At 36.7% G+C, this 26858-nt stretch overlaps 1 protein-coding gene across 4 annotated transcripts in view; it reads right to left on the reverse strand.

Annotated features, from left to right (window-relative positions):
- The window catches only part of PEX5L (peroxisomal biogenesis factor 5 like), a 228479-nt gene extending 203137 nt beyond the window's left edge, over positions 1–25342 (reverse strand). For 3 of the 4 annotated variants that reach the window (XM_040480844.1, XM_040480840.1, XM_040480837.1), the window contains exon 1: positions 24895–25341. In XM_040480844.1, coding sequence (XP_040336778.1) covers positions 24895–24915 — 21 coding nt within the window. In that variant the 5' untranslated portion in view covers positions 24916–25341. Of the gene's footprint in view, positions 1–24894 lie in introns of all 4 variants that reach the window. The other variant, XM_040480841.1, reaches the window with a different exon arrangement.
- Between the last annotated feature and the right edge of the window lie 1516 nt (positions 25343–26858).

Below are 26858 nucleotides of genomic sequence, written 5' to 3' on the forward strand. Positions count from 1 at the left end.
GGCACATGCACCCCAATGTTTATAGCAGCACTATCCACAATAGCCAAATTATGGAAAGAGCCCAAATGTCCATCGACTGATGAATGGATAAAGAAGATGTGGTATGTATATATATATATATATATATTTGCATTTATATATATAAATATATAATATTAATAATATATAAATATTATATATAAAATATAACATAATATATACTATATAAATATAATATATATTTATTAATATATATAAAATAAATATATAAATATATAATATATATGAAAAAATATATAATATATATAAGTAAATATATATATATTTGCCATTTGCAACAACATGAATGGAACTAGAATGTATTTTTTTCAGTTTATTTATTTATTTTGAGAGAGTCAGAGACAGTGTGAGTGAGGGAGGAGCAGAGAGAGAGGGTGACAGAGAATCCCAAGCAGGCTCCACTGTTCGTGCACAGCCCAACCACAGCTTAAACCCACAAAACGATGAGAACATGACCTGTGCCAAAACCAAGTCAGACGCTTAACTGACTGAGCCACCCAGGAGCCCCTAGAATGTATTATGCTAAGTGAAGTTCAGTCAGAGAAAGATAAGTATCATATGATTTCACTCATATGTGGAACTTAAGAAATAAAACAGATGAACATAGGGGAAGGGAAGCAAAAATAATATAAAAACAGAGAGGGAGGCAAACCATAAAGGACTCTTAAATAGAGAAAAACAACTGAAGGTTGTTGGAGGGGTGTTGGGTGTGGTGATGATCTAAATGGGTGATGGGCATTAAGGAGGGCACTTGTTGGGACAAGCATTGGGTGTTATATGTAAGTGATGAATCACTAAATTCTACTCCTGAAACCATTATTATACTCTATGTTAATTACTTGGATTTAAATAAAAATTAAAAAAATAATAAAGAAAACAACAACAGCGAAACAACAAAAAAATTTAATTCTGATGTAATGTTATATACTATCAGTTCTCAGTATAATGGAAGAATAGGAAGAACAAGCATCATTCATGGTACAAGCATCCATAATTGTCTCACATAGCAAGATTTTCTTAAGTGATCATAATTCTGTATTATTAAAAACTAAATCAAAGCAACATCCCTGATGCCTTATTTTACTGACCCAGAATTTCAGAGTTGGAGGTTCTCTCAGACCATACAGTATGCTAATCTCCTCACTATACAGGAGAGAAAGCCAAATTGTAGAAAGGACCCAAGTTAGAAAAAATGGGAGGCAATGATGGCAGAGTTTTGAAATTAATTGTCTGGACTTTTGTCTTGACACATACTAGGCACTCAATCAATGTATAATGAATAAATAAAAGAGTAAAAGTGGAATGAATAATCAACATGTAAAATTATAGAAAAATATAATGGGGGTATCTGGGATTAAATTTATAAAGGCAGAAAAATAATGGCTAATCGTAATTTAGGCAACAACAAATGGGCATGACTACTTTGAGGAAAAAACATTTCTTTCCATAAAAAGCAAGAAGTAAATGCTATTACTACTACCATCACCAACATAACATGAAATATTCCATCTTTTTGAGTTTAATTCTATCCTTCATTTTATTCTGGCATCTCAATCTTATCCTCACAGAAAATGTGGCAGGTCATACCATGGAGAAGAATGACTTTGATGGATCGTTAGATAATAGGATTCAAAGTTTTATATAAATCCTTGCTGCTATCTCTAATGTTTAAGTTAACACCCTATTAACTAAATGTCAGCTCAGTGCTATGAAATATTTTTATATCTATATTTATTTCTCTCTATATGTGAATAAGATCCTACTGCTGTCTTTAAGGAATTTTTAATTTAAAATAGATGAGACTTAAAAGGTGCTCACATGGAACTTCTATCCCCAAAGGACCTTTAATACCGTTGTTTAATTTGTCCTTGAATATATCTACTTGGGTTATCTGTCCAAGGATGAACAACACAGAAAATTCTTGCTGGTTTCTCTCTTGAAAGTAGATGTATACTACCAGAGCAACTGGATCTAGGTTTAGCTCTGGAAGTGATGTGTTTTTGGACTTGACCTTCACCTCCAAGGTGAATGATGCTGAGCTTCCAAAGATTCAGAAGATTGCTGATAGATTTTTATCACTTTTAGGGTATAAATACTATATGTAGTTTTAAAGTATTATTCTTAAATGTTGCTATTTATTATTTTGGTTGGTTTATTCACATCAATATCTGAATGCTTTTATAATGTACATAATTTTGCATTTATTGTCTGGGTTGTTTGCTTTGCTAATCAATACACTTAAATCAATGGGAATCTTGAAGAATAGAGCATTACTAATTCATTAAGTCAAATATTTAACTTAAAATATTATTATTAAAATTTTTAGCAAAGAGTGAATAATGTTCATTAAGATGTTATATCTGTATAAGCAACTATATTTTCATACTGAAATTTCATACTGGGTTAACTTCTATAAAAGATTCTCTCTAGTGGCTAAATTGCTGTGTCATGATAAAAGGATAAAAGATCTGTTTACAGGTTTGAGTCTAAGTTTTTGTTATGAAAAATATCAGGAAAACCACTAGACCACTATATTTTTGACTTATGAATAGCTTGAAATGGCCGTTTACCTAACTTAAATGTTTACCTATCTCCAGACAGTAGTATCTTTCATGATTTTCTCTCTGGTTTTGGAAAGGGACATTTTCCTTCACATAACATCTAGGCTATGAAATTATGTTAAAAAAATTACATATGGATTACTGATTCAAGCCCCAGAATGCCTTCACATGTTTCTCTCCCTTTATACATTCTTAAAATATATTTTAAAGCTGTGGTCAGTATGAACGATGTGAGAAGCTGCCATTTTCAATAGAGGAATTAAAAAAAACTAATCTATTTGTCTTGGGACTATTTTTTGATATTTAATTCAATACACTGCATATATAGTTTATTAATTTCCTCTCAGACTGAGTGTGCTACTTCTATACGTCCTGCACAACTGAGTCATATTTTAAATACTCATTTTCCATATACTCCACATTTAATTATATTGTCTTGTGAATGTTCTTTGTTTTCTTATTTTATTTAAATCAGATCTTTGTATATGCAAGTTTTCTTGCATCTTTTCAGATAGAGTTTACATTTCCTCATGAGAGGGATTATAAAGATTTGTTTCTATAAAAAGAGAAGATGCTCAAAAATATTTGATAATAAATGAATAAGTGGGCATTTACTTCCATCAACAAAACTTGGATATGCACGTTGCATAAAAGATTTAGGTATAGAGAAGGGAATCAGGATTCAAAATAAAGAAAAAGTAAGACAAATAATGAGGACTCAGGTTGGGTGGAAAGCAGATATGCAGAAGAGATCTATTTCTTATTCTGCTCTGTGTTTCTCAGATTTTATTTTAGCACCCACAGCTTGGAAATCAGATAAGCTTTCCTGGGAGTGTAGCCAGAAAATAAATTGGATTTCAGTGATTTATATTTGTTATGGTTGTATAGTGTGTCAGGTGCTGTATGGAACATATATATTACATGAGAATGTCCTTTACCTCTAAAGGTAGTGTTCTGATTTTGCACCTGTATATTGTATTCCTCTCATAAATAAAAAATACATTAATTGTAATTATAACTAGTTTTATACTTTCAATTTTTTTCTATCCTTTGGTAGGTCTGCTAACCTTATTACTGAGTGGGCTAGAACCAATATGGGCAGTGTGTAGCTCATACAAGCATTGGGAGGCTAGTCCTGGCTTTACCACTAACCATTGTAACCGACAATTACCAGAAATGGCAAGTAACTAATAATCTGTGCCTCTGTTAGTGATATGACCTGTCCTTCTGACTTGACCACAGTATTGTGAATATAAACTATGATATAAATCAGAACATGATTTTTTTTTCTTTTTTAGTAAAAAGTTCTGGTTAAAAACAATGAAAACATTTGTGACTGTGCAGTTATTTCCAAACTAGCCTTTTGTTTGGTCTGTTTTTAGGTAGGAGGAAAAGAGATTCTGTTGGCCTGGAGACCTTGTTCACTGTAACAGGAGATTAGCTGCCTCTCTGAAAAGCAGCACTCCAGTTCACAGAAGGCTTGAAGTACAACATTTAGACAGTTCCCAACAAGCCTGTCATCCACGCCTGCCTGTCCTGTTTGGTGACATCCAGTTGCTATGCTTCTCAAAGGGCTCCCCCTGCCTCTGGGATGGCTCGTGGAGACTTGCAAAAATTCAGTTTGTTCAAGTTGCCAGGGAGTTTCATTATGATCCAGAACAGTAGGGCTGGGGTTTCTGGACTACTCTAGTAGAGGCATTTTGGAGCCACAGAGATCAGTGCAACCAATTACATTTTACAGTCATGTGTAAATAGTCAATATTTAGAAAGCATTTCTTTTAGGTCTATGCATTGGTGTCTATTTTAATTGTGTGCATGGGGGGTGAGAAGTGAGAGGGAAAAAATGACAAATAAATTTTTCATTACTAAGTGGGATAGCATCAAACAAGCTCTGGACAGGGCCATGGAATGATTCAAATAGGCTATGTTAGGCCATATGGAATCATAGCTGGGAGTAAAGTGAAGAATTTGAACTCTAAAGTCTCTGTTTTTTTTTTTTTTTTTTAATTTTTTTTTTCAACGTTTATTTATTTTTGGGACAGAGAGAGACAGAGCATGAACAGGGGAGGGGCAGAGAGAGAGGGAGACACAGAATCGGAAACAGGCTCCAGGCTCCAAGCCATCAGCCCAGAGCCTGACGCGGGACTCGAACTCCCGGACCGCGAGATCGTGACCTGGCTGAAGTCAGACGCTTAACCAACTGCGCCACCCAGGCATCCCTAAAGTCTCTGTGTTTTTAGAGTACAAGTGTGATTGTTAAGTATGCCTCCTATTTGATCAAGTTTTTTTGGTTCTTTAATAAAATCAATATTAGTCAGAAACTTTCACTGCCCTGAGATATTAAATTTGCTAGCTTCCTATAAAAGGGAGCTCTTGGCTCTGGTTAGAGTTTTAGCTTCTGGTCTCTACTTTTGACTTACGAGGTCAGCTTATTTTGAATTTTCAAAAAGGCAATTTTAGTGATACAAAGTGGAAACATAGCTTTAGGGTCTAGTTTCCCATTCCCATTATAGATGCGCTGTATCAGGTGAACAGCACAACCATACCCACATTTCTTTGGGGTTCATAGAAGAAATCAGAGGGATGAAAGGGCATAAAATACTTTTTTACTGCAACCAACTTATTCCATTAATTAGTTTGAAGGTTTAATTTTCATTATGATAATCTTATTGTAGAGTTTTTAAAAAGTGCTAGTCACTGCCTTAATGAGACACTCCATGTTAATTAAATACTGTGAACAACCCATTTTCACCCTCAATAATATAAGGGTATTTCTTAAACAGAGAATCTAGTATTAGAATTTGGCAACAAATCTGTGTTCTTATTATCAAGAGTCAGAAATCAATTAAGCTTTTGTATGACTTATTGCATGCTTCAATTTTCTATTTTGAGATGTTCAGAGAGGTTAAGAAATTTGTCCAAGGTCACACAGATAGGGAATGCTATAACTTAAATTAATACCTCCTTCAAAAATTTTTCCCCTGTCTATGAAAACCATAAGGAAAATGTGAAAGTCATCTATGCAGCCAAATAATGCTATGATATTCATTTCACTCATAGCAATATAATTCATGGGGATGAATAACAGATGATTATCATTTCATATAATAAGTAAATCATGCAAATATAAACCCACACAACAAAATATTATAACTAAGCAGGAAAAAAAAGTAAATATAGTATTGGTTTAATGTTTTGGTAAGTTGGATCAATAGTTTTTTTCCCTAAAATCAAATGTCATATATATACATATGTATATGATAAACTCTATATATAATTTATTGAACTTACTTTTTTATTCCATTAAAATATTTCAAAATGCTAATTTACTAAATTTTGGTTTAGAATAATAAAATAATAGTACTGGGGAAAAGTTAAAATTCTGTTTAGTTATTTTGTGAATGAGAAAACTGGGACTCTCAGAGATTCAAAGGTGTTCCCCAAATCCTATAGTAGTTAGGCCAAAAGAGTCCTGGGATCCAATTTTTTTGCCCACTGGCTCCTTTTATTTGGTTTCTCACACCTGCCCCACCCTTCTTCATTAATCAGACAGACATTTGAATGCATTACTCAGGATTAATGATTAAAAAAAATTTTTTTAATGTTTATTTATTTTTTAAAAGTGAGAGAGAGCAGGGGAGGAACAGAGAGAAAGGGAGACACAGAATCCAAAGCAGGCTCCAGGCTCTGAGCTGTCAGCATGGAGCCCGATGCGGGGCTCGAACTCACGAACTGCGAGATCATGACCTGAGCCGAAGTCAGATGCCCAACTGACTGAGCCACCCAGGCGTCCCAGGATTAATGTTTTTTAAAGGAAATACAGCCATTACTTAAAGATCTTGCATGTTCGGTTGCAGAATCTAGCAATGAAGTGAGTCAAATGAATTTTATGGTTTCACAGTACATATAAAAAATATGTTTACACTATACTGTAGTCTATTAAGTGTGTAATAAATAGCATTATGTTTAATAAAACAATGTACATACTTTAATTAAAAATACTTTATTGCTAAAAAATGTTAACCATCATCTGAGCTTTCAGCAAGTCATAATCTTTTTGCTGGTGGAGGGTTTGTCTTGATGTTGCTGGCTGCTGACTGATCAGGGTGGTCATTGCTGAAGGTTGGAGGGGCTGTGGCAATTTCTTAAAATCATACAATAATGAAATCTGCTACATCGACTGACCCCTTTTTTATGAACAATTCCTCTGTAGCATGCAATGCTGTTTGACAGCATTTTACCAACAGTGGAACTTCTTTCAAAATTGAAGTCAATCCTCTCAAATCCTACCACTGTTTACAACTAAGTATATGTAGTATTCTAAACCATCTTCACCACATCTTCACCAGGAGTAGATTCCATCTCAAGAAACCACTTTCTCTGCACATCCATAGGAAGCAACTACTCAACTACTCATCTGTTAAAGTTTCATCATGAGATTGTAGCAATTCAGTCACATCTTCAGGTTTCACTTTTAATTCTATTTCTCTTGCTGTTTCTACCACATCTGCAGTTACTTCCTTCATGAACTCCTCAAAGTCATCATCTTCTAAACTCCGTTAATGTTGATATTTTGAGATCTTTCCATGAATCACTAATGTTCTTAATGACATCTAGAACGATGAATTCTTTTCCAGAGGTTTTCAATTTACTTTGCCCAGATCCATTAGAGGAATCACTATCTATGGCAGCTATAGGCTTACAAAATGTATTTCTTAAATAATAAGACTTGAAAGTCAAAATTACTCCTTGATTGCACAACGGATGTTGTGGTAGCAGGCATGAAGAAAACATTAATCTTGTGGTTCATCTCCATCAGAGTTCTTGGGTGTCCAAGCGCATTGTCAATGAGCAGTAATAGTTTGAAAGGAATTTTTTTTCTGAGCATAAGGTCTCAATAGTGGGCTTAAAATATTCAGTAAGCCATGTTGTAAACAGATGTGCTGTCATCCAGGCTTTGTTGTTTCATTTATAGGAGAGAGGCAGAGTAGATTTAGCATAATTCTTAAGGGCCATAAGATTTTTGGAACGGTCAATGAGCATTGCTTCAACTTAAAGTCACCAGCTGCACTGGCCCCTAATGAGAGAGTCAAGCCTATGTTTGAAGTTTGAGGCCAGGCAATGACTTCTCTCTAGCTATGAAAGTCCTAGATGGCATCTTCTTCCAATAGAAGGCTATTTTGTCTATGATGAAAATCTATTATTTAGTGTATGTAGTCACTTTTATTAACTGTTCTAGCTAGATCTTATGGATAGCTTGCTGTGACTTCTACATCAGTACTTGCTACTTTACCTTGTATTTTCATATTATGGACACGGCTTCTTTCCTTAAACCTCATGAACCAACCTCTGCTAACTTTGAACTTTTCTTCTGCTTCTTCCTTGCCTATCTCAGCCTTCATAGAATTGAGGAGAGTTAGGGCCTTACTCTGAATTAGGTGTTGGCTTAAGGGAACATTGTAGCCAGTTTGATCTTCTATTCATATTGCTCTAACTTGATTTATATCATCAATAAGGCTGTTTTGCTTTCTTATCATTCATGTGTTCACTTGGACTAGCAGTTTTAATTTCCCTTCAAAAACTTTTTCTTTGCATTCACAACTTGGCTAACTGTTTGGTGCAAGAGGTATAGCTTTTGGCCTATCTCAGCTTTTGACATACCCTTCTCAGTAAGTTTACCCATTTCTAGCTTTTCATTTAAAGTGAGAGATGTGTGATCTTCCTTTCACTTGAACACTTAGAGATCATCCTAGGGTGACTGACTGGCCTAATTTAAATACTGTTGTGCATGTTAGGGAATACAGAGGACAAAGGAGGAGGAGAGAGACAGGGGAATGGTCAGTTGGTGGAGTAGTCAGACCACACACAACATTTATTGATTAAGTTCACTGTCTTATATGAGCATGGTTTGTGGTGCACCAAAACAATTACAATAGTAAGACCAAAGATCACTGATCACAAATCACCATAACAAATATACTAATAATGAAAAAGTTTGAAATATTGTGAGAATTATCAAAATGTGACACAGAGACATGAAGTGAGCAAATGCTATTGGAAAAATGGCACCACTAGACTTGCTCGATGCAGGATTGCTACAAACCTTCAATTTGTAAAAAGAACAATGCCTGTGAAGTACAATAAAGTGAGGTGCAATAAAATGAGGTATGCCTATAGTTCATTTTCATAATTTAATTTAATTCTATCTGCAAAGTTCCCAGATAAGATGTTCAGTCTATACTGGTCTACGAGAAACTTCAGAAGTTTAAATCAAACTGAATAGATGAATTTAGGCTAATTAAAAGATGAATTAGTTCAGTGATTCATGACTTAATCCAACATGCATTGCTCACTCACCATAAGGAGGCTCTGTGCTAGGCACCAGGATTGAAAAATGAACAAGACACAGCCAAGGGAACTCAGCAGAGAATAGGGTGAGGGGAGGTAAGACACAGGTCTGCACAAGCACATGGTGTAAGAAAGCATAGAGGAGGGTATCTACCTCAGTCCTGGCAACTCAGGAAAGACTCACTGTAGGAAATAACCCTTGACCTGAGTTCTGAAGGATGAAGAGGGATTAACCAAGCTGGTGAGATGGTGAGTGTTTTGGTCAGAGAAAACATCATTACAGAAGGCCAGAGACATGGAAGCACAGGTGCAGTTGGGGAAACACCAAAATTTAGCAAGACTAGGGTCCAGAGTGCTCATGGGGAAGCTGTAAATGAGAATGCCAGAAAGTGGGCCCTTCAAGTCATATCTTATTCTGGAGGCCAGTGTTTTCACATTTCAGTGTGCACTAAATTCACCTGCACAGTGTTAAAGTGAAAATTCCCAGGCCTTACTCTCATGGAGCCTGATTCGATAGGGCTGCAGTGGGGTCCAAGAATCTGGATTTTAAACAAATATTGTAGATAACAATTCAATCAAAGATTGCATTTGGAAAAACATTGTTACAGATGATGGTGCACCTTGAAAGGACTTTAAATAGAGGAGTGATATGATCAAATCAATGCTGCAGCAAAGATAGTGGTAGAATACATGTGACCCTGAGCAAAAGGACTAGCTGTGGGGCTGGAGGCAGGGGCGGGGGTGGGGGGGCACAGAGTGACTCTTTAGGTAAGGGTGATAAAGTAATCTAAGATGATGGCTGTTAGGATGGAGAGACAGCGCAGGGTAGGAGTGAATTAGGAGGCAAGGGCTAGAACATTTAGATTTGATTCTGGGAGTAAGAAAGAAAGAGGAGTAAGGATGAAGGAGGAAGAGGAGAGAATGGCTCCTGGTTTCTAATTTAGGTAACTGAGTAGATGGTGGTTCTATTAAACAATCTTGGAAAACAAGAGAAGAGGCAGACTTTATGGGAGGTTGTTGGTGGTGATAACACATCCAGTTTGAGACATATTGATTTTGGGTTGGACCAGGTAGAGGTCAGTTAGTGATACTGGTATTTAGTTGGAAAAAAATAACTTGTTTGTAGATATATATTTAAGATGAGCACAGATGCCAGATTAACTATGTTTTCAGCTTAGCTACTTTAACATTTCCTTACCTGCAAACAGGCTGACTATCCATTTCTTAAAAATGGAAGAATTAGTTTAAAAAGTAAGTAAAATGGCAGAATTACGTACAGTACAAGCTACAGCTAAAATAACTTTTGACAAACTAGGTGCAAAAGACTGTACTTTAACTCTTCAGACAGAACATTAGTTAATGCTTCCTTTACATAACACAGAACATTTACATTCTTTTATCATTGATTCTGAAACCAGGGAAAAATTACATGAACATGCTGGGAGTTGATCCCTGAAAGATTAATTTGAATAAAATCAACTATGAAAGAAATTATGACTTTTATTTTGGTACTTTTAATTTTACATTGAATTAGTTGATCAATACTATCACATTCTGATTTTTATAATGTTAATTTTGACCTTCTGCTCCTAAAGTAATGGAAAGTTCAAAATCAATTTCAAGAAATCAGGGACCAGTGCCTCCATTTTATTTTTATTTATTTATTTATTTTTTTATTTTATTTTATTTTTTATTTTTATTTATTTATTTTCAATATATGAAATTTATTGTCAAATTGGTTTCCATACAACACTCAGTGCTCATTTCAAAAGGTGCCCTCCTCAATACCCATCACCCACTCTCCCCTCCCTCCCACTCCCCATCAACCCTCAGTTTGTTCTCAGTTTTTAAGAGTCTCTTATGCTTTGCAGTGTCTCCATTTTAAACAGATATTTTAACATCAATTGAGATTAGTAAGAGCTATGTATATTTCCTTCACAGTAATCTTGATCTTGCCATTTAGAAGTTCTCTTTAAACAAAGCTGGAATTTGCTCGTTCCCTGAAAAAATGGATGTCTAAGAGAGGAAGAAAATAAGAGACCTCCCCCAAGTAAACAGTGACTAATTTTTCAATACTGAAGTCACGTATTTTATTTTATTTTTTTATTATTGTTATTATTTTTTTTTTTGAGAGAGAAAGAGAAAGTGCACGCATGCACATGCAAGCAGTGGAGGGACAGAGAGAGAGGGAAAAAGAATCCCAAGGAGGCTCCGTGTGACAGCACGGAGCCCCATGCAGAGCTCGATCCCATGAACCATGAGATCATGACCTGAGCCAAAATCAAGAACCTGATGCCCAACTAACTGAGCCACCCAGGAGCCCCTTGAATTTTTTATAAAATAAAAAGTAAAACATAAAATTTAAATATTTAGGTAAGTGACAGATTTTGGAGGGGGGACATCTTGGCTTAATTTATACACACAACCCAAGATTCTGCTTCTATACATGCAACACAGAAGGATCTACACTGGGCTTCTGAGCTCTGGTGAATCCCACAGCTTTGCTATTTTCCTGGCTTGCTGGGTATTTTGATTCTAGGGAGGCTTTCTGTACAAAAATATGGATGTTTCACAGCTGCCCTGTACTCCACTAGGAGAGTGTACCCCATCACACACAAAGGTACTCTCAAGGTACTAAATAAATATATGCAGATGCTGAATTCAGAGAACTGATAAAGCTGTATGGATTTAGTACCTGTCCTGTATAAATGACAGAAAGAATGCCTCAGAGATTTCTACCCTCCAAGACCATGCAATATTCCAGAAAACTTGCAAAATCTTTTTTTGTACCCTCACTGTTAGTTGAGTCAGTTTGGAATAGGTGAGGTACTGATGTAGAGATGTGACCTGAATTTGCTATGTAGGCTCAAGAAATAGAGTAAAGAAACCAGATAGACCCAAATTTTGGTCTCCCAACTGATTTGATGTAGGGGTTTGGGTGAGGCACTCAAACCTTGTCAGTTGCATTCTATCAGCATAACAAAGATAAAATATCTATCCTATGCCAACCTCACTAAAGCATTCTAAAGATTAACTTTTATAAGGCTTTCACAAAATGTGACTATTGTAGCAGAGATAATCAGTATTCTATCATAGCTGAGAGTTCTGCTATATTGAGGATAGCTTTGTAGAAAAATATCTCTTGTCATTTGCAGAATAAGGGTAGGGGAAGAGGTATGGCAGGATCCTCCCAAGCAGTACATCCCTTGAAGTATTAGGGAAGGTTGATCTTTGACTTCATAAGAAATAACAAGTATCTTGATGTTAGCAAAGCCTTTTAATTTATTTTCCAAGATACGGTTATTAGTGAACTGGGGAAATCTGCCCTGACCAACATTCAGAGATGTATTGTATCACTAATTAAGGGCCTGAAAAAAATAGAATCCTAGAAGGAAAGCCAGTAATCCTCTAAGCCAACCATCTTCCATAAAGACTAGTAAACCCACATCCAATCTGTGTTTGAATATCTTTGATAAAATAGAGCTCACTTCTTCACCTTTCATCATGCCCCTTCACACAAACACACACACACGCACACACACACACCACAGATTAGAATGTTCGTAGAGGAGACCGTCTTCAGAGTCATACATATGATTGTACATATTGGTTGTACAAGGATGTCTGGATGAGAGGGCACAAGTCAGGTCTGAAATCCAACCCCCTAACTCCACTTTCTAAATCATGTGACTGGGTGTGAGGCTGTGTCCTCCAGGAAAAAAGAGAGTCCATGTATTTGGCTCCCCAGGGAAGATCCCTTTTTATAATCTGATCAGAAGTGGGACACATATCACTGGCATAGTTATTTCTTCTCTCTTATTAGAGAAAGCTTTGACATGTAATATTTCAATCTTTTTACCCTGTACCTGATGGGAAGAATTGCTCCTACATATCTCAGGCTCCCATGTGAAAATAACTGTGGGAAACATAAGAAGATCTCCATATTCAGACAGTCTTACAAAATTGACATGTCCCTTGGATGACCATTGTGAGTGCAGCTCCTTCCTTGGATCCTTGGAATAATGTGTGTGTGTGTGTGTGTGTGTGTGTGTGTGTGTGTGTGTGTAAATGGGGAGGTGAGGTCTGGAGGTATAAGCAACCTCTTACAACTGGGTGTAAGCAAATGACGGCCTCCTAGGGCAGTTCTAACTGATGTTCTGTCATCTCAGCGGTCTCACGGGTGTGTGTGTTAGCACTATGATCAAAATCTCTGCTGACAACTATCTGAGCTGGTGAAGAGGTGTCTAGAACCTTAGAGGCATGGATTCTAATTCCAAATGACCTTGGTCACTTATAGATATAGTTAGAAACCATTAGGAGAATCTATTATGTTTCTAAGTCTGCAGCTCCAGACTGTCCTTAGGCTTTAAAGGGTTTGAACCCATTAAATTGTGTAGACTGCTTTGACAGCAGAGTGTTGGTTAATTACAGTGGCAATCTAATTATAAGGTTTATAAGGTTTCCCTGTAATTGATTCCCTTTCAAGTGTGTGGAAACTTCACTTCATATGCATTCACTCCTGAAAATCATGGGAATAGACCAGATTCTGGGGCTGTGTGTGTGTCTTAGAATCAGGAAGACTATCCCAATCGCACTTTGGAGTCCTTATTCAGGACAGTAAGGGACTCTTCTCAGTATTTCATTCATTCATTCATTCATTCATTCAGTAAATACTACATTAATAGTATGTACCTAATTCTAATAGTCTCCAGGAATACAAAGATATATTGGATATAGTCGCTGCCACAGATAGGCTTACTAGTTGGAGAGATTGACAGAAACAAGTAATTAAAGCTATATGGTAATTATTTGTATTAGTGATGAATTTAAGATGTTAAGGAAACATTGAGGAGGAGATCGCTAATTCTGCATTGTGTGGGAGAATATGGGAGAACACTGGTGGGGGCACAGAAGAGCACTCACTGAAGAGATAACATTTAAGTGCAATATTGAAGGATGAGTAAATATTCAGTGTACAGAAGGTAAGCGTTTGGGATGGGGAAATGAAAAAGACATGCAGCACAGCGAGAGAACAAGAAAATCAAGCGTCTGCCACTACTGCAGACAACCAATTATGACAGGCACTGCTATGGCAGAACCACTTCCTTCACACACAATGTATAGAAAACACTTTGCCAGTTCCATAAAAACAAAAGAGCTAATCCTGAGTAAGTCATCACAATGTATGGGTACATTTATTGGTTTAGAGAAGGTACATTATTAGAGCAAGATCACACAGACAATATGTTAGGGAAGCCAGGGTTTGGACTTGGGGCTGTCTGATCCTGGAGCACAAGTATGTTGTGCCTCTTCAGGTATGAGGATTATTAAGTGATGTATGATACATGCCATCAAAAGGCTTTCAGCATACTTTTTTTTCCATTTTGAAGAGAGGCAACTAATTCCATCAAGACCTAGCCCTCACTTTCCTCATATATGAAGTGACAAAGTTGTGCTATATGAACTCTAAAGACCTTTATATTTCTAAGCTTCTATTTTCATTTAATCTTGCCTCAAGCTTAAGAACACTTTTTTTTTGTCTTACATATATCTTACTAAAGACTTATATAATAGATTGCATATCAGTAATTAAAGACTCAAATACACAGGGCATTTTTATTATAATCATCCTTTGAATGAATATGAAACACTAACGTGTCCAGTTTTCCATATTAAATTCCTGCATATGGATAAAAAAATGTTCTTATCAGTAAAGTACATGATATGTATTTTAATTCCCTGATTAATTACTAAATTCTTCACAGAGCTCTTTCCAATTTTTCAAGAAGAATAGGAGTGAGCAGTAGATGGACATTGATGGATGATGGAGGGATCATTCTGTTTTTCTTTGCTGCATGATTTAATAAACCAATATATTCTAGTTTTACTGTATTCTATAGGCCTGCATGTAATAGCAGGCAGCACCAAACAAAAGCTTAAAGAAAATTATTTTCTTTTAACTATTCTCCCTGAAGGCAGACTTGACTTTAGTCAAGTCAATATAGAGAGGCATCTATTTTACTTTCAAGCAATATCTATAACATGTAATAGTGGGCATTGACTTTTTTTTTTTTTAACTTTCCCAAATAAACTCTGTATTTGGAAAATCGCCTACCTTTGGAGTCTTGGTGGTAAGCAGATATGCACTTTTCCAAACTACCTTGCAAAAGGGTACGGATGTGTGATTCAGCTCCACCAACCAGCCACATCTGTCCCCACTTTGAATTGGGATTTTCGGGGCACACAGAAGCAGTCACAGTAGAGAATTCATCCTGGAAATGGGTGGGGGAGCAGCTGAAGATCCAACAGGGGTTTCCATGGAAGCAGCAGCAGTGAGGAGCAGCTGAACCAGTGCCCAAGTCTAGGGTATAAGGGTGCAAACTGAGGTTTCTTTTCTGTGAGGACAGCAGTGGGGTCTGCACTAGCCTGGTTTGAGGTTTGACTGAGGCTGTGCCCTGCCTGATGCCTGGTCTCTCCATCCCAAGCCTAGTTCTAGAAGTCTGTGAGTGCCCCAATGTACTTAAAAAAAACACTTTTAGAAACTTTTTATTTTGAAAAAATATCTAGCTGCAAAAAAACTGCATGTATAGAACAATGGACTTCCATAACACCCTTTCCCCAGATTTACCAATTCTTAAGATTTCCTATATTTTTCTTTCTCTTTCTCTGTTTCTCTCTCTCTCACTCTCTTTATGTAATTATATTATACATAGTATTATTTACATTATTCTAAATCACTTTAGAGTAGGTTACATACACTACGCCCCTTTACCTCCTTATATTGCAGCATGTATTTCCTAAAAACAAGGGTATTCTCTTACTCAGCCACAGTTTAGTTATCAAATTCAGGAAATGTAACACTAATATTAATCTAATCTCCAGTCTATATTCATATTTCAATTATGCCAACAGTGTGCTCTATAACAATTTTCTTTCCCAGTCCACGATCCAACACAGGATCATATATTGCATTTACTTGTCATATCTCTTAAGTCTTCTTTTAATGTGTAAATATATCAGTTTTTCCTTGTTTTTCAAGATATTGACACATTTGAAAAAATAATCTGTTTATTTTATAGAATATCCCTCATTTGGGGTTTGTCTGAGATTTTCTCATGATTAGATTCAAGTTGCTAATTCTTAGCAGTAATATTATATGAGTGATATTGTGTCCTTCTCAGGGCATCACATCCAGAGATAATATGCAGATGATTACCATATTGGTGATGTTGATTTTGATTACTTAGTTAGGATGTTGTCCAATTTCTTCACTGAAAAGTTATTATATTTTTCTCTTGTAATTTAGATGGTTGATATTTTGATGTTATATAAATGTCCTGTTTCTCCTCAAACTGCCCCCTTCTTCAGCTCAGATTCAGCATCCATTTATCATTCTTGCTTGAATCAATTTTTACTATGAGGATTGCAAAATGGTGATTTTTTGATTTTCATCATTCCTCCTATGTTTATTAATTGTCAATATATACTTTTCATAAATCCCTTTTCTGCTTAAATGAGCCAGAGTTGGTTTCCAATGCTTATAGCTAAGAACCCCAAGGCTGATTAACTTGTATATTTAGGCAGCTAGTTCCAAGAACCTATCAAACCACCAAGACTCCAACCAGTTTACTCAAATGGTCAATCAAGTCAGTCCAAGGAGAAACACCTTTAACAAATGATACAACTTTTCACCGTGCCTCATTCCACTTTTAAAACACATGCACAGATCAGACTTTCTTCCACTGGCAACCAAATGACTACCAAACTGAATATATAAAATATCAAATAGACTAAAACTGAAAAGCAGAAAAATATCAATTTTTGTGACTAAATGCTAAACACCAAGATATTTGGGGATATTGAGCAGTTTATTATACTGTTTATTTTTCACTTAGATTTTTTTTGCTTGTAATAAATATCGAAATAAAGAAAAATAGTTTAATGGAAATAGCACACTGGGGGAAGGCAGCTTTCCCTCAAGTGCTAGCTCTGCTAACTTGTGTGGGACTTTGTGAGCAATTTTTTTTACTTTTCTGAACCTTAATTTCATCATCTGTGAAATGAGATGGTTGAACACAACACTTTCAAGAGTCTTTCAAACTCAGGATTTTATGACCCCAAAACTGAACATGAGTGCAATTGTTGGAGACATAAGGAACTGTTAACCTAGAATATTCTTTTTTTTTTTTTTTGGGAGGAAGTGAAAGTAGCATTTATTGAAGATCTAGAGAGGGCAGATACAGACCAAGCATCTAGGAGACTCAGAAAGGAAAAGGAGAATGAGTCTCGTCTTTGCTTGGGGTCTGGAGTTTTTACTGAGGATGTTGGTCTGGTGTACATGTTCTGTCAGGCATCCAGGAACTGGTCAAAACAAGGGCAAGTGCTCAGGTGTCCTTCATGAGTCGTTTATGCCTTGGAGCCAGTGGTCCTGGTGTCAAGGTGTCTGGCGTCAGTGGTCTTAGAAAATGTTCATGATGACCTCGCTCCTTAGATGTTACTTTTGTGCTGGTGGAGAGAAGAAGCCTGGGTTTAGGTGTGCAGTTCTGTACCAGTTCTTTCGATGCGGGACTGTAACCTAGAATATTCTAATGAGGACATTTGGGTCCAAGATTATTCTGGTATAAAGATTAGCAACTGTGAGATAACTCCCAAGTTATTCAGAGAATAGAAACATCAAAACAATTTGGAGAACAATTTAGTCTAGAGATCGTAAAGCTGTCTGAATAGATGTCTTTCCCAAGAGTTAAACAGTCTCACAGGCTTGGCATTGGTCAGGTCACATCTTGAGTAGTGTATCTTGCTCAGAGGGCCATACTTTCGTGGAGCCATTAAAACATCAAAAATGTCATCATGAAAAATTATTGAGTGAACTGGGTTGTTTATCTTGGAGAAGAAAAGATTTAATGGGATGAGGACATGATAATTCTCTAGCTACTTGAAGGTTTGTTTTATTCAGGTGGAATATAATCGGTTTTTTGTGTTTTCTCCAGACAGAAAAACTACAACCAACTGGGTGGAGGTTATGATACTGATATAAGGAGGAAACTCTATTCAAACATAATTGTGATAGTTGCTTTTATCAGCCCCTCTGTCAGGGACACCATCATGTATCTGTGATCTCAGAAAGCTACCCAAGAATCAAGCTTTTTGCTAGGGTCTCAGTGAAACAAATCAGGCCTTGTTCTCCATGTAAATGTTTTCAGATAAGTGCTTCTCAAACATAAAAAAAATATATATATATATATATATATACACACACACACATACATATATATGTGTATGTATGTATATATACATACATATATATACATATATACACACATATATACACATACATATATATATCAATCACTGGGTATCTTGAGGAATTTCATTTCTGATTCAGTAGGTCTGGGGTGGGAACTGAGATTCTGCATTTCCAACAAAATCCCAAGTGTTTCATGTGCACATAATCACCTGCCCAATCAGATGTTACATTCCCATGTGACCAAAGGATTCAGTATAAGCATGCATGTTACAGTTAACACCCATGTGAAAGGAGGTAAAAAGATGTTTCACAACTCCAGCAGCTTCGTCTTCTCATGATGTTTAAATGTTTTCCTGTCTCTTTTTTCCTTAAAGAGCTTCCATATTTTCTGACCTTTTACTACTTTTGATCATTTTGCCTACTGGCATGGCTCTGTCTACTTCTAGGTAGCCATGAATTAATCCCCCAGCATATCATGAATTTTGATTATTTTAGATCATTACTTCGACTATAACTATTTTTGGCATGACACACAGACATGCACACACAAACACATATACCATCTTATGGTGCTTTTTATTGGATTTTTTCCTACAAGGCATAATGGCCTAGGAACAGAAGCTTGTGTGTGCACAGGGACCCATGCCTACCTTCAGCTCTCTTCCCTTCATTCTAGGCTTTGTCCATCTCCAAACAGGCATCTCACTCAGTAGCAACTGGGTAATGTATCCAGGGTCCTTTTATTATCACAGGAATTTTCATTTCACCCTGATACAATACCAGTTTTAACCCTCAAGACCATACAGAACAATTCTAGCCTCTTCCTGCATAATGATTCTTCAAGCATTTATATAGAGTCATCGCGGTCTCTTTGAGTCTTTACTTTCCAAACTAAACATCTCCAGTTCCTTCAATAATTAATCATATAAAATGGTTTGAATTCCTCTACCATACCAGTTGCTTTAAAAAATACACAAATTTTAAGAGGGTGTGTGAGAGTGGGAATTTTGTGGTTACCTAGGTAGATTTCTGGCATTACAACACCAATCATCTCTTGGAATCTTCATGACTTTATAGATCACCATATGGCATTCTATTTGGAAAAAAATTTTTTTTCACTACACCAAGTCCCACTTGCAGGGTTTTCCTGTTGTTGTTTTTATTGTTTTTCAGAGGAATCTATGCATGAGCAGGGGTTTGGGGGAGTTCTGTAAGCACCTTCAATGCAAATTCTCCCACTTGGCTCAGGTTCCCCCCATTTCAGAGCTGCTGGCAAGCTTCTATGTGTTACTCTTGAATGAAATGGTGGATAACTAGCCTCTTCCTCTCTAAATGAGCTCACTTTTTTTTTCATCTGTGCAATCTCTAACAGTGATTGCCTAAAAATTATACATAAGAATGATCATTTTAGTAAAGTTTCACACGGAGAATAATAATGGTCATTTATCTAATGGAGTTTCAATAGAAGTAGTATACTGGCACTTATAAAGATCAGTCAAAAATGACATACTAAGACAACACTGGCAGTGTGTTATATTATACTCTGAGGTCTCAACACTCAGCAATGATCTGGATATTTAACCAATAGGGTATTAACTATCTTCCTGTATAATATGCTAATATATAAAACACAAAAATCTTTCTGAATAGAATGGGGAAAGAAGTTTTCAATTTGGTTTCCTTAGTAAAGGAGATGGCACAGGGAAGACGGGTGGAAATGGGTGAGGTGGAGATGAAGGAAGGGGTCATTAACAGAAATGTAACCCTTAATTCATAGCACTCTGGTCTTGGTACCTGATACGTGGGTTACATGCTGTAGTAAATAAATTCTTAATTATAAAAAGGTGATACATTTTCAGAAACTTGGCAACCCCATTTCCTCTATCAGTGTATTTGAAATTATAGCATGTTTAGATGCCACAAAACACTCAGATTGGACTTAAGTCTCTTAATAAGGAAACATTAAAGTGGGGCTTATCTTCACTTGTAATGCAGGAAATGCACACTAGTTATTCCATGGGTGCATCAAGAAGTTAATTCTAGAATATAAAACCTTTAAAGAGCTCTAGCTTATGCCTGTGTTGGCAACATGTGATCTCAATGAAAAGTGTGAAAAAGGAGACTGCCAGATGTTTTGACTACATGTGATACATCACACCTTAATGTTTCCTAGGTTGGCTGTAGTAATACTAGAGATTCAAGATTTTAAAATTAACAAGTTCTCTTCTAACTTTTTCTTAGTCTTTACTTTAAAAATGTGTTATAATCAAAACATTCATGTGCTGGAGGTTTTTTCCTTAAAACATGTGTTTTTAGGAAGAATGTTTATAAACCATAAACAAAATCTCAGAAGAACATATTGTGTGTCTTTTAGTAAGTGTATTATATAAACTGTTGGCCAGTATGACTGGGGAATGATGTTTTCAGGTTAATCAATATTATACCATAAGTATTATAATTTTAAGTGTTAGAAGCTCACTATTACTCCCATATCAAGCATGATTTGCTATAAATATATCAGAAAGCACTTCAACATCTTGCTGGAGCTTGTGTCATAATTTGAGCATGAGCCCCACTGCACATGTATTTCCTTCACCAGAATTCTAGTTAATACTATTTCAGACTATACATTCATTCAATAAATGAGTATTAATGCTGATTATCATTCATAGGAAGACCTTGAGGAGGTTGGGCAGGTGCCATTTGAGATGGGGGAAAGGGAAAGGCAGCAGCTACATCTGACCAAAACAACCAACCCCAGTCTCAGGTCAGCATTGCCTCATTTTCTTTAAAACATCCCCTCCAGCAAGCTAATCTTCAAAGATTCTCCTCTGAAAATGCAAATACCACTGCAGGGTGTGTGTATGTGTATATGTGGTGTATTAGTATTAATTATATCTTTGTTAGCAAAAGGTTGATAAAGGGAATGACATAGGATAGAAAATGGTGGCATCAAGGAAGAGAAAATGGATCTTCTAGAGAAGTGGAAATACCCATGACAAATATTACTTAGTTTACAGTTTTGCTTGAGGGTCTCAATTATGACAAACTACTATTACAGATGTTGAAATAACATTTTATAACCTTATCTTGGATTGGCTTCTTATATTTGTTGTTTCTAGTGAAACTAAATGAATCTCCTGTGGCCAGATCTACTTTATTAGCATAGTTCATGTTACCCAACCTGTTCCCCTTCATGAAGATTTTTTTTTAAAGCTAAGTAATGTCAAAAATAAATACAAACACAAAACTCCTTTGGGGAAAATAAATAAAACGGCTACTTTAGAGCTGTTAACAATCTTACAATTATTGTCACTTAAATTTTCTTTAGTTAATGTCTTGTGAAGCCAGAGGATGTGGAATGTTTCCTTAGCCAGCTTAAGTAAATAAAAAAAAAAAAAAAGTCTGGTTTAGAAGGCTCATAATGAAGATCAGTTACAATTACAATTAGATTTTTTGTTTGACTGCCTTCTGAAATAATTTTCTTTTATAACAAAAGCATTACTGAGGATGCTTCATTAAAAAAAAACAAACAAACCCTCAGTTCAAAATTGAAATTACATTGGTCTATATTTATACCTTCCCAGAAAAAAAAGTTTGGCTAAGGAAATATTCAGAGACATGTAATTATTTTGCTCTAATTGGCACTGTTAACTCACATGCACATGTACAAATAAGCATTGCAGTACAGAGCATACAGAGGTATTGAAAGGATTAAGACTGAAGGGTATCTAATAGGAATAAAGAGTTTTGTCTGAACTGATTCTAAAATATATTTAATCACCATTGGCCCTCTTGGTCAAATGGAAAAAAAAAAAGTAAATCTAAAATAGTCACTAAGGAAACGAGCTTTGCTTAAGTTGCTTGGGTGATAAATTCCCCTTGGAAATAACTAGTGAGGCAGTTGGAAAACAGTGCAACTCTAGAGCCCTGCTCCTAAGAAATATACCTGTGGCATTTACTATGAAACCAAGAAATATATGCTGCCATGCTCTGCTTTATCTATCTACAATGGATGTCAACTTTTATCTTCAAAGGTGCTAGCAGAGTATGCTTTTGAAAGTCTGTGGCTTCTAAAATGAATTCAGGTTCTATGGTAAACTGGAAAATTAGCTATATGTGAAAGACTTAATAGATTTTATTTACAAAATCATTTAGTTGTAAAAACAAAGGCACTCCAGGAGTTTTTAAATTAAACTATTTTTTAAGGCTTCTTGTGAATACCTTCCCCACTCAAGACTGCCTATTTACAAACATTTTATTTTAGAATCTCTACAGAAAAGAGAAGAATTAGAAGGCACAGCAAATGATTGCAAATGTTTTTTTTTCACTCTCATTTTAAGATATCAGCCAAGTAACACCAGTGTTTCAAATGAACTCCAAAGTTGGCAGAAGTGTTAGTAAATCTACTCATTCCTAGTCCAACTTACCAAATAAATATTCAGATTTTTAATCACAAATTAAAAAATTAAAAATTAAAAATTTGGAGTGTTTGGGCGATATGTCTGCTCCTTTGTGATTACCATCAGGGACACACAGAAAGATGGTGCTATCTCTGATAAGGAAGGCTTCTTTATTTACCCTGAATATATCAGCACAATGGAGATTTTGTCTACAGGCTCAATACTATTCTCTGGGAATGAGACTGGCCTTTTCAAATGTAAGCAAATATTATAAATCAGGTTGTAATAGGCATTATTTCTGGGGAAGAGGAAATCCCACTCAGATGATCATATATATCATTTAATAGCTACTACACTATTAAAGCCATAGAAGCTTTATATTTAACATTAATGGTCAATAGTAAATAGGGAAAAAAAGTATTGTGCTCTGAAATTTTGGCAAGCAAATTGATTACAGTCTTTATTTAGTAATGTTTTCAAGTTAAGCTTGGCAGCAAAGATTTGTGAGTTTTACTGCAAGCCATCATATTTGCTGTTACAGTAGTGCACAAGCAAAAAAAAAAAAAAAACGTGAAGTTGGGAGCATGTGCAGAATCTTACATATTGTTTATTCTTCCAAAGTAAAATGAAACCCTCAGACATTGTTCTAGGTGATTCAAATTTCACTAACATCCTCCCTTGAAATATTCAGAAAACTGGGTTAGAATTGTTTTTGGGTGCCTGGATTTACCAGACTGTTGCTTCAATTCTTCATTCACAAAAACATATTTTAAACAACAAAAAAATAATGTGAAAAGTTTTTGTAAATTCCCCAAGTAACCAATTGTGAATTTTGTGTGAATGAGCAATTTTCTGAAGATTGACACTATTCAGTAAAACCTTCCTATTTTACTCCAGTGAAGAAACTGCTTAGGGATAATAAATAGATAATATAGAAAATTGTAAGTATCATTCTTAGGGACATATGAAACATAAAACTATAGTAATGATCCTTTGTTAATTTTTTCAGCAGTCTGAATTCAACATTTCTGGATGTTTGAATGCTCCTTTGTTGTTAAACTTTCCAATTAACGTAGCTTTAATAAGAAACATGTAGACCATATCTATTATATATACTTAGAAATATACTTCAGTGACTAATTATTGTCCACCAACTGTGATAGAATTCCATTAATAATTTTCAAACAGGATGATGTCAGTAATATGGGAAATGGTTTTGGAATTCTGATAGTGCTGATTCAGAAATCTTACAAAACTTATGACACTGATTATACCGTTTTATATAAAAATAAATTACAGTCTAAGAGAATTTCCCAACAGACTTAGAAATTAAATATTTGGTAATACTAAATTATGAATGCAATAACATATCTACCTATTTTCAATTGCTCCAAAGACACAGAAGCAACATCGTCAATATTCACACATGTTACCCTAGTGTGAAGATACCACATATGATGACTATATTTGACCATCTTTGGAATGGAAAGGAACTCCAAACATCAAACCTGATGACTAAAGCATTTAGAACAGCAAAAAGAGCTCAGTTCATACTTTAGGAAGCTGAGTTAGTATTTTTTTTCCCCAAAGTGTACAGCTGCCTTTGTAAGGAAGAACCAACCATGTGAATGAGAACTGAAGTCAAGGTTAAAATAATTTTTCCCAAGAGAGTAGAGTGCATCAGAGAGAAGCAGAGGCTCAGCTCAGATGAGCATTAACAACCAGAGGCAGCATCTTCCCTGAAAAACATTAGAGTCTCTTGGACATATGTTTGAAATTCATCCTCCCAAGTCATCCTGTGACTGTAGAGATAGGTGACAATGTCCCACTCTCTGAAGGGGGAAAATACAGCACAAACCATTTAAAAAATTATACAAAAGTGGCAAAGTGTTCTGTCAAGAAACCTTTGCAGATGGTAAAGGAAAAGCTTTGTCTTTCTATTATTGTTTGCCCTTCAGTTGACATACATGCCGAGTTGCATCAATAGAGGATTACAACGGAAACACAGTCATCTCCAGGTTTCCTCTGTTTGGATTCCTTGATCTTGTTTAAAGAAACAGGCTCAGGGAATGCACAGAAAACAAACTTCCCCAGTCGAAGTTCCGAGGTCGTTCCTCCCTTTCTCCCACCCTCAGAAACCTGTCTAGTTTACTGGACAGAAATGTCATGGTCATGTTGCACCACTTCACTTGTTGAACTGTGTGAAGGCAGCGCCTGACCACAATAACTTAGTGAGCCACCTTGCTCTTAAATTAGCCCCCCAAGATTTCTTTCCAGTTCGGTGGAAATGTCTTACCTGCATGTGTCCCTGGTACATTCTGCTTCGGCTTCTTCAGGGCTCCCTGAGGCCGCCGGATGCTTTCCCTCGTGTTTACTTGCACACCAACAGAGGGGAGAAGACGGCGTGCACAGTGTGTTCTCAGACGGTGCCCCTGAGCCGGGTGGAAGGCTCCAGGTAGCCCGGCCACTGTGGCCCCCTGGCCGCTCTGTAGGCTGCCGGGAACTGTTCTCCGCTCGGGGTGCTGAAAGCGGACACAGGAGAGCGCGCGAAGGAGATGAGGAGCCCAGGCGGCCAAGCTCACCCGCAGGCTCAGGTCCTGCTTCGCCGGGCGTTTCTAAAACTCACTCCGCCACCGAACTCTCTCGCTTCCTGCCGGGCTGCCTCATGTCTCTCTATCTTCGTCACGAACCCCCTTCTCCTCCCAACCCTGACGTGAGCGCCCACACCAGCCGCCGCAGCAGCTGCCGAGCGGGGCGCGCGCCGCCCTCCCGGCCGCGTCTCTGCCGAGAGGCCGCGGGGCCGGGCACGCGCGCGCGTTCCCGGTGGGCCCGTGAGAGGCCCGAAGGCGGTGCATGCACGCGGCCGGCAAAGTGCCCGTGAGTGGTGGTCGCGCAAGGCGTTCAGGTGCGGCGGCCGCATGCACGGAGATTCCGGCACAGTAGATGGTCAGATGTAAGAAAAGTGGGAGGAAAATGCATTGTGTCTCCAGAGCCATCCATACCGACTGAGCCTGTCATCGCACAGACATAATGGGCTGAGCGTGGGGGTTTCCGAAGAGTTTACTTCTGTTCTTTTAATTTTTTTTAAATTTTTAATGTTTATTCATTTTTGAGAGAGAGAGAGAGAGCGAGAAAGAGCGAAAGAGCGAACAGGGGAGGAGTATAGAGAGAGGGAGACAGAATCCGAGGCAGGTTCCAGGCTCCCAGCTGTCAGCACAGAGCTCCATGCGGGAGTCCAACTCACGGTCCTCAGATCATGACCTGAGCCCATGTCGGAGGCTTAACCAACTGAGCCACCCAGGTGTCCCTGAGTTTACTTCTGTTCTGATTTAGCTATCACAAGTTACCTCCCTATCATTGAGTGAATAAAGACTCGCCCTACTCACCCCACCCTCAATTCATTTTTGAGCACCCTATTTAAAATTCCAAACCCCAGTCCCTAGAGGCCTTCCATGATTTGTTTTTTTCCCTAGCACTTAACATCATCTAATATCCCATGTATTTTACATATTTTATTTATTGTCTGTCTCTCTCTATGCAATGTTATTTCCATGCGATCAGAGAGGAGTGTTTCTGCTTTTGCACGGATGTATCAGCACAATATACCTCCTGCCGCATGGTTGGTACTTTAAAAATATTTGTTGAATGAATGGATCTTTAGTATGTAATATACAGGTAGAGTGCATTTAGATATATCTCAAGTTAAAGACACTGGATAGTTTTATGTAGCTTCTACATTATAAATATATATACAATATATACATGTGCATATATGTATATGTATATGTATATGTATACTGTGACTACCTAGTTTTGTTAGGTAATAAGATCTCCAATTACACAGCAACCGGCCCCCCAAGTTATATACAACATAATATAATCCCCCAAATAGTGCATATAGTATGATATACCTTTCATAAAGTTAAAAAATATATCAACTCCCTAAGAACATAAATATATATCATGTACTATATGGAATATAGTATTCAGAATATTGGTGATCCTAGGGAAAGAGAAGCAGGGGAAAGAAATGGGGAGGCATTTTATATGAAGGTTAATTGTCAATGTCTTAGCTATTAGGTTGGGTGGTGACTCACGGATGTGTATTATCCGACAAAAATTGCTATATAAATAAAACACAGCTATGCATGGACTAGTGAGGAGAGTGGCATAAATCAAAGAAATGATTAATCTAATCCAATACGTCTGTTATCCAAAAACAATGGACTGACTGACCAACCAACCAGCCAACCACAAAAT

Source organism: Herpailurus yagouaroundi, unplaced genomic scaffold (assembly GCF_014898765.1).
Source record: "Herpailurus yagouaroundi ecotype Mexico unplaced genomic scaffold, PumYag 159, whole genome shotgun sequence".
NCBI lineage: Eukaryota > Metazoa > Chordata > Mammalia > Carnivora > Felidae > Herpailurus > Herpailurus yagouaroundi.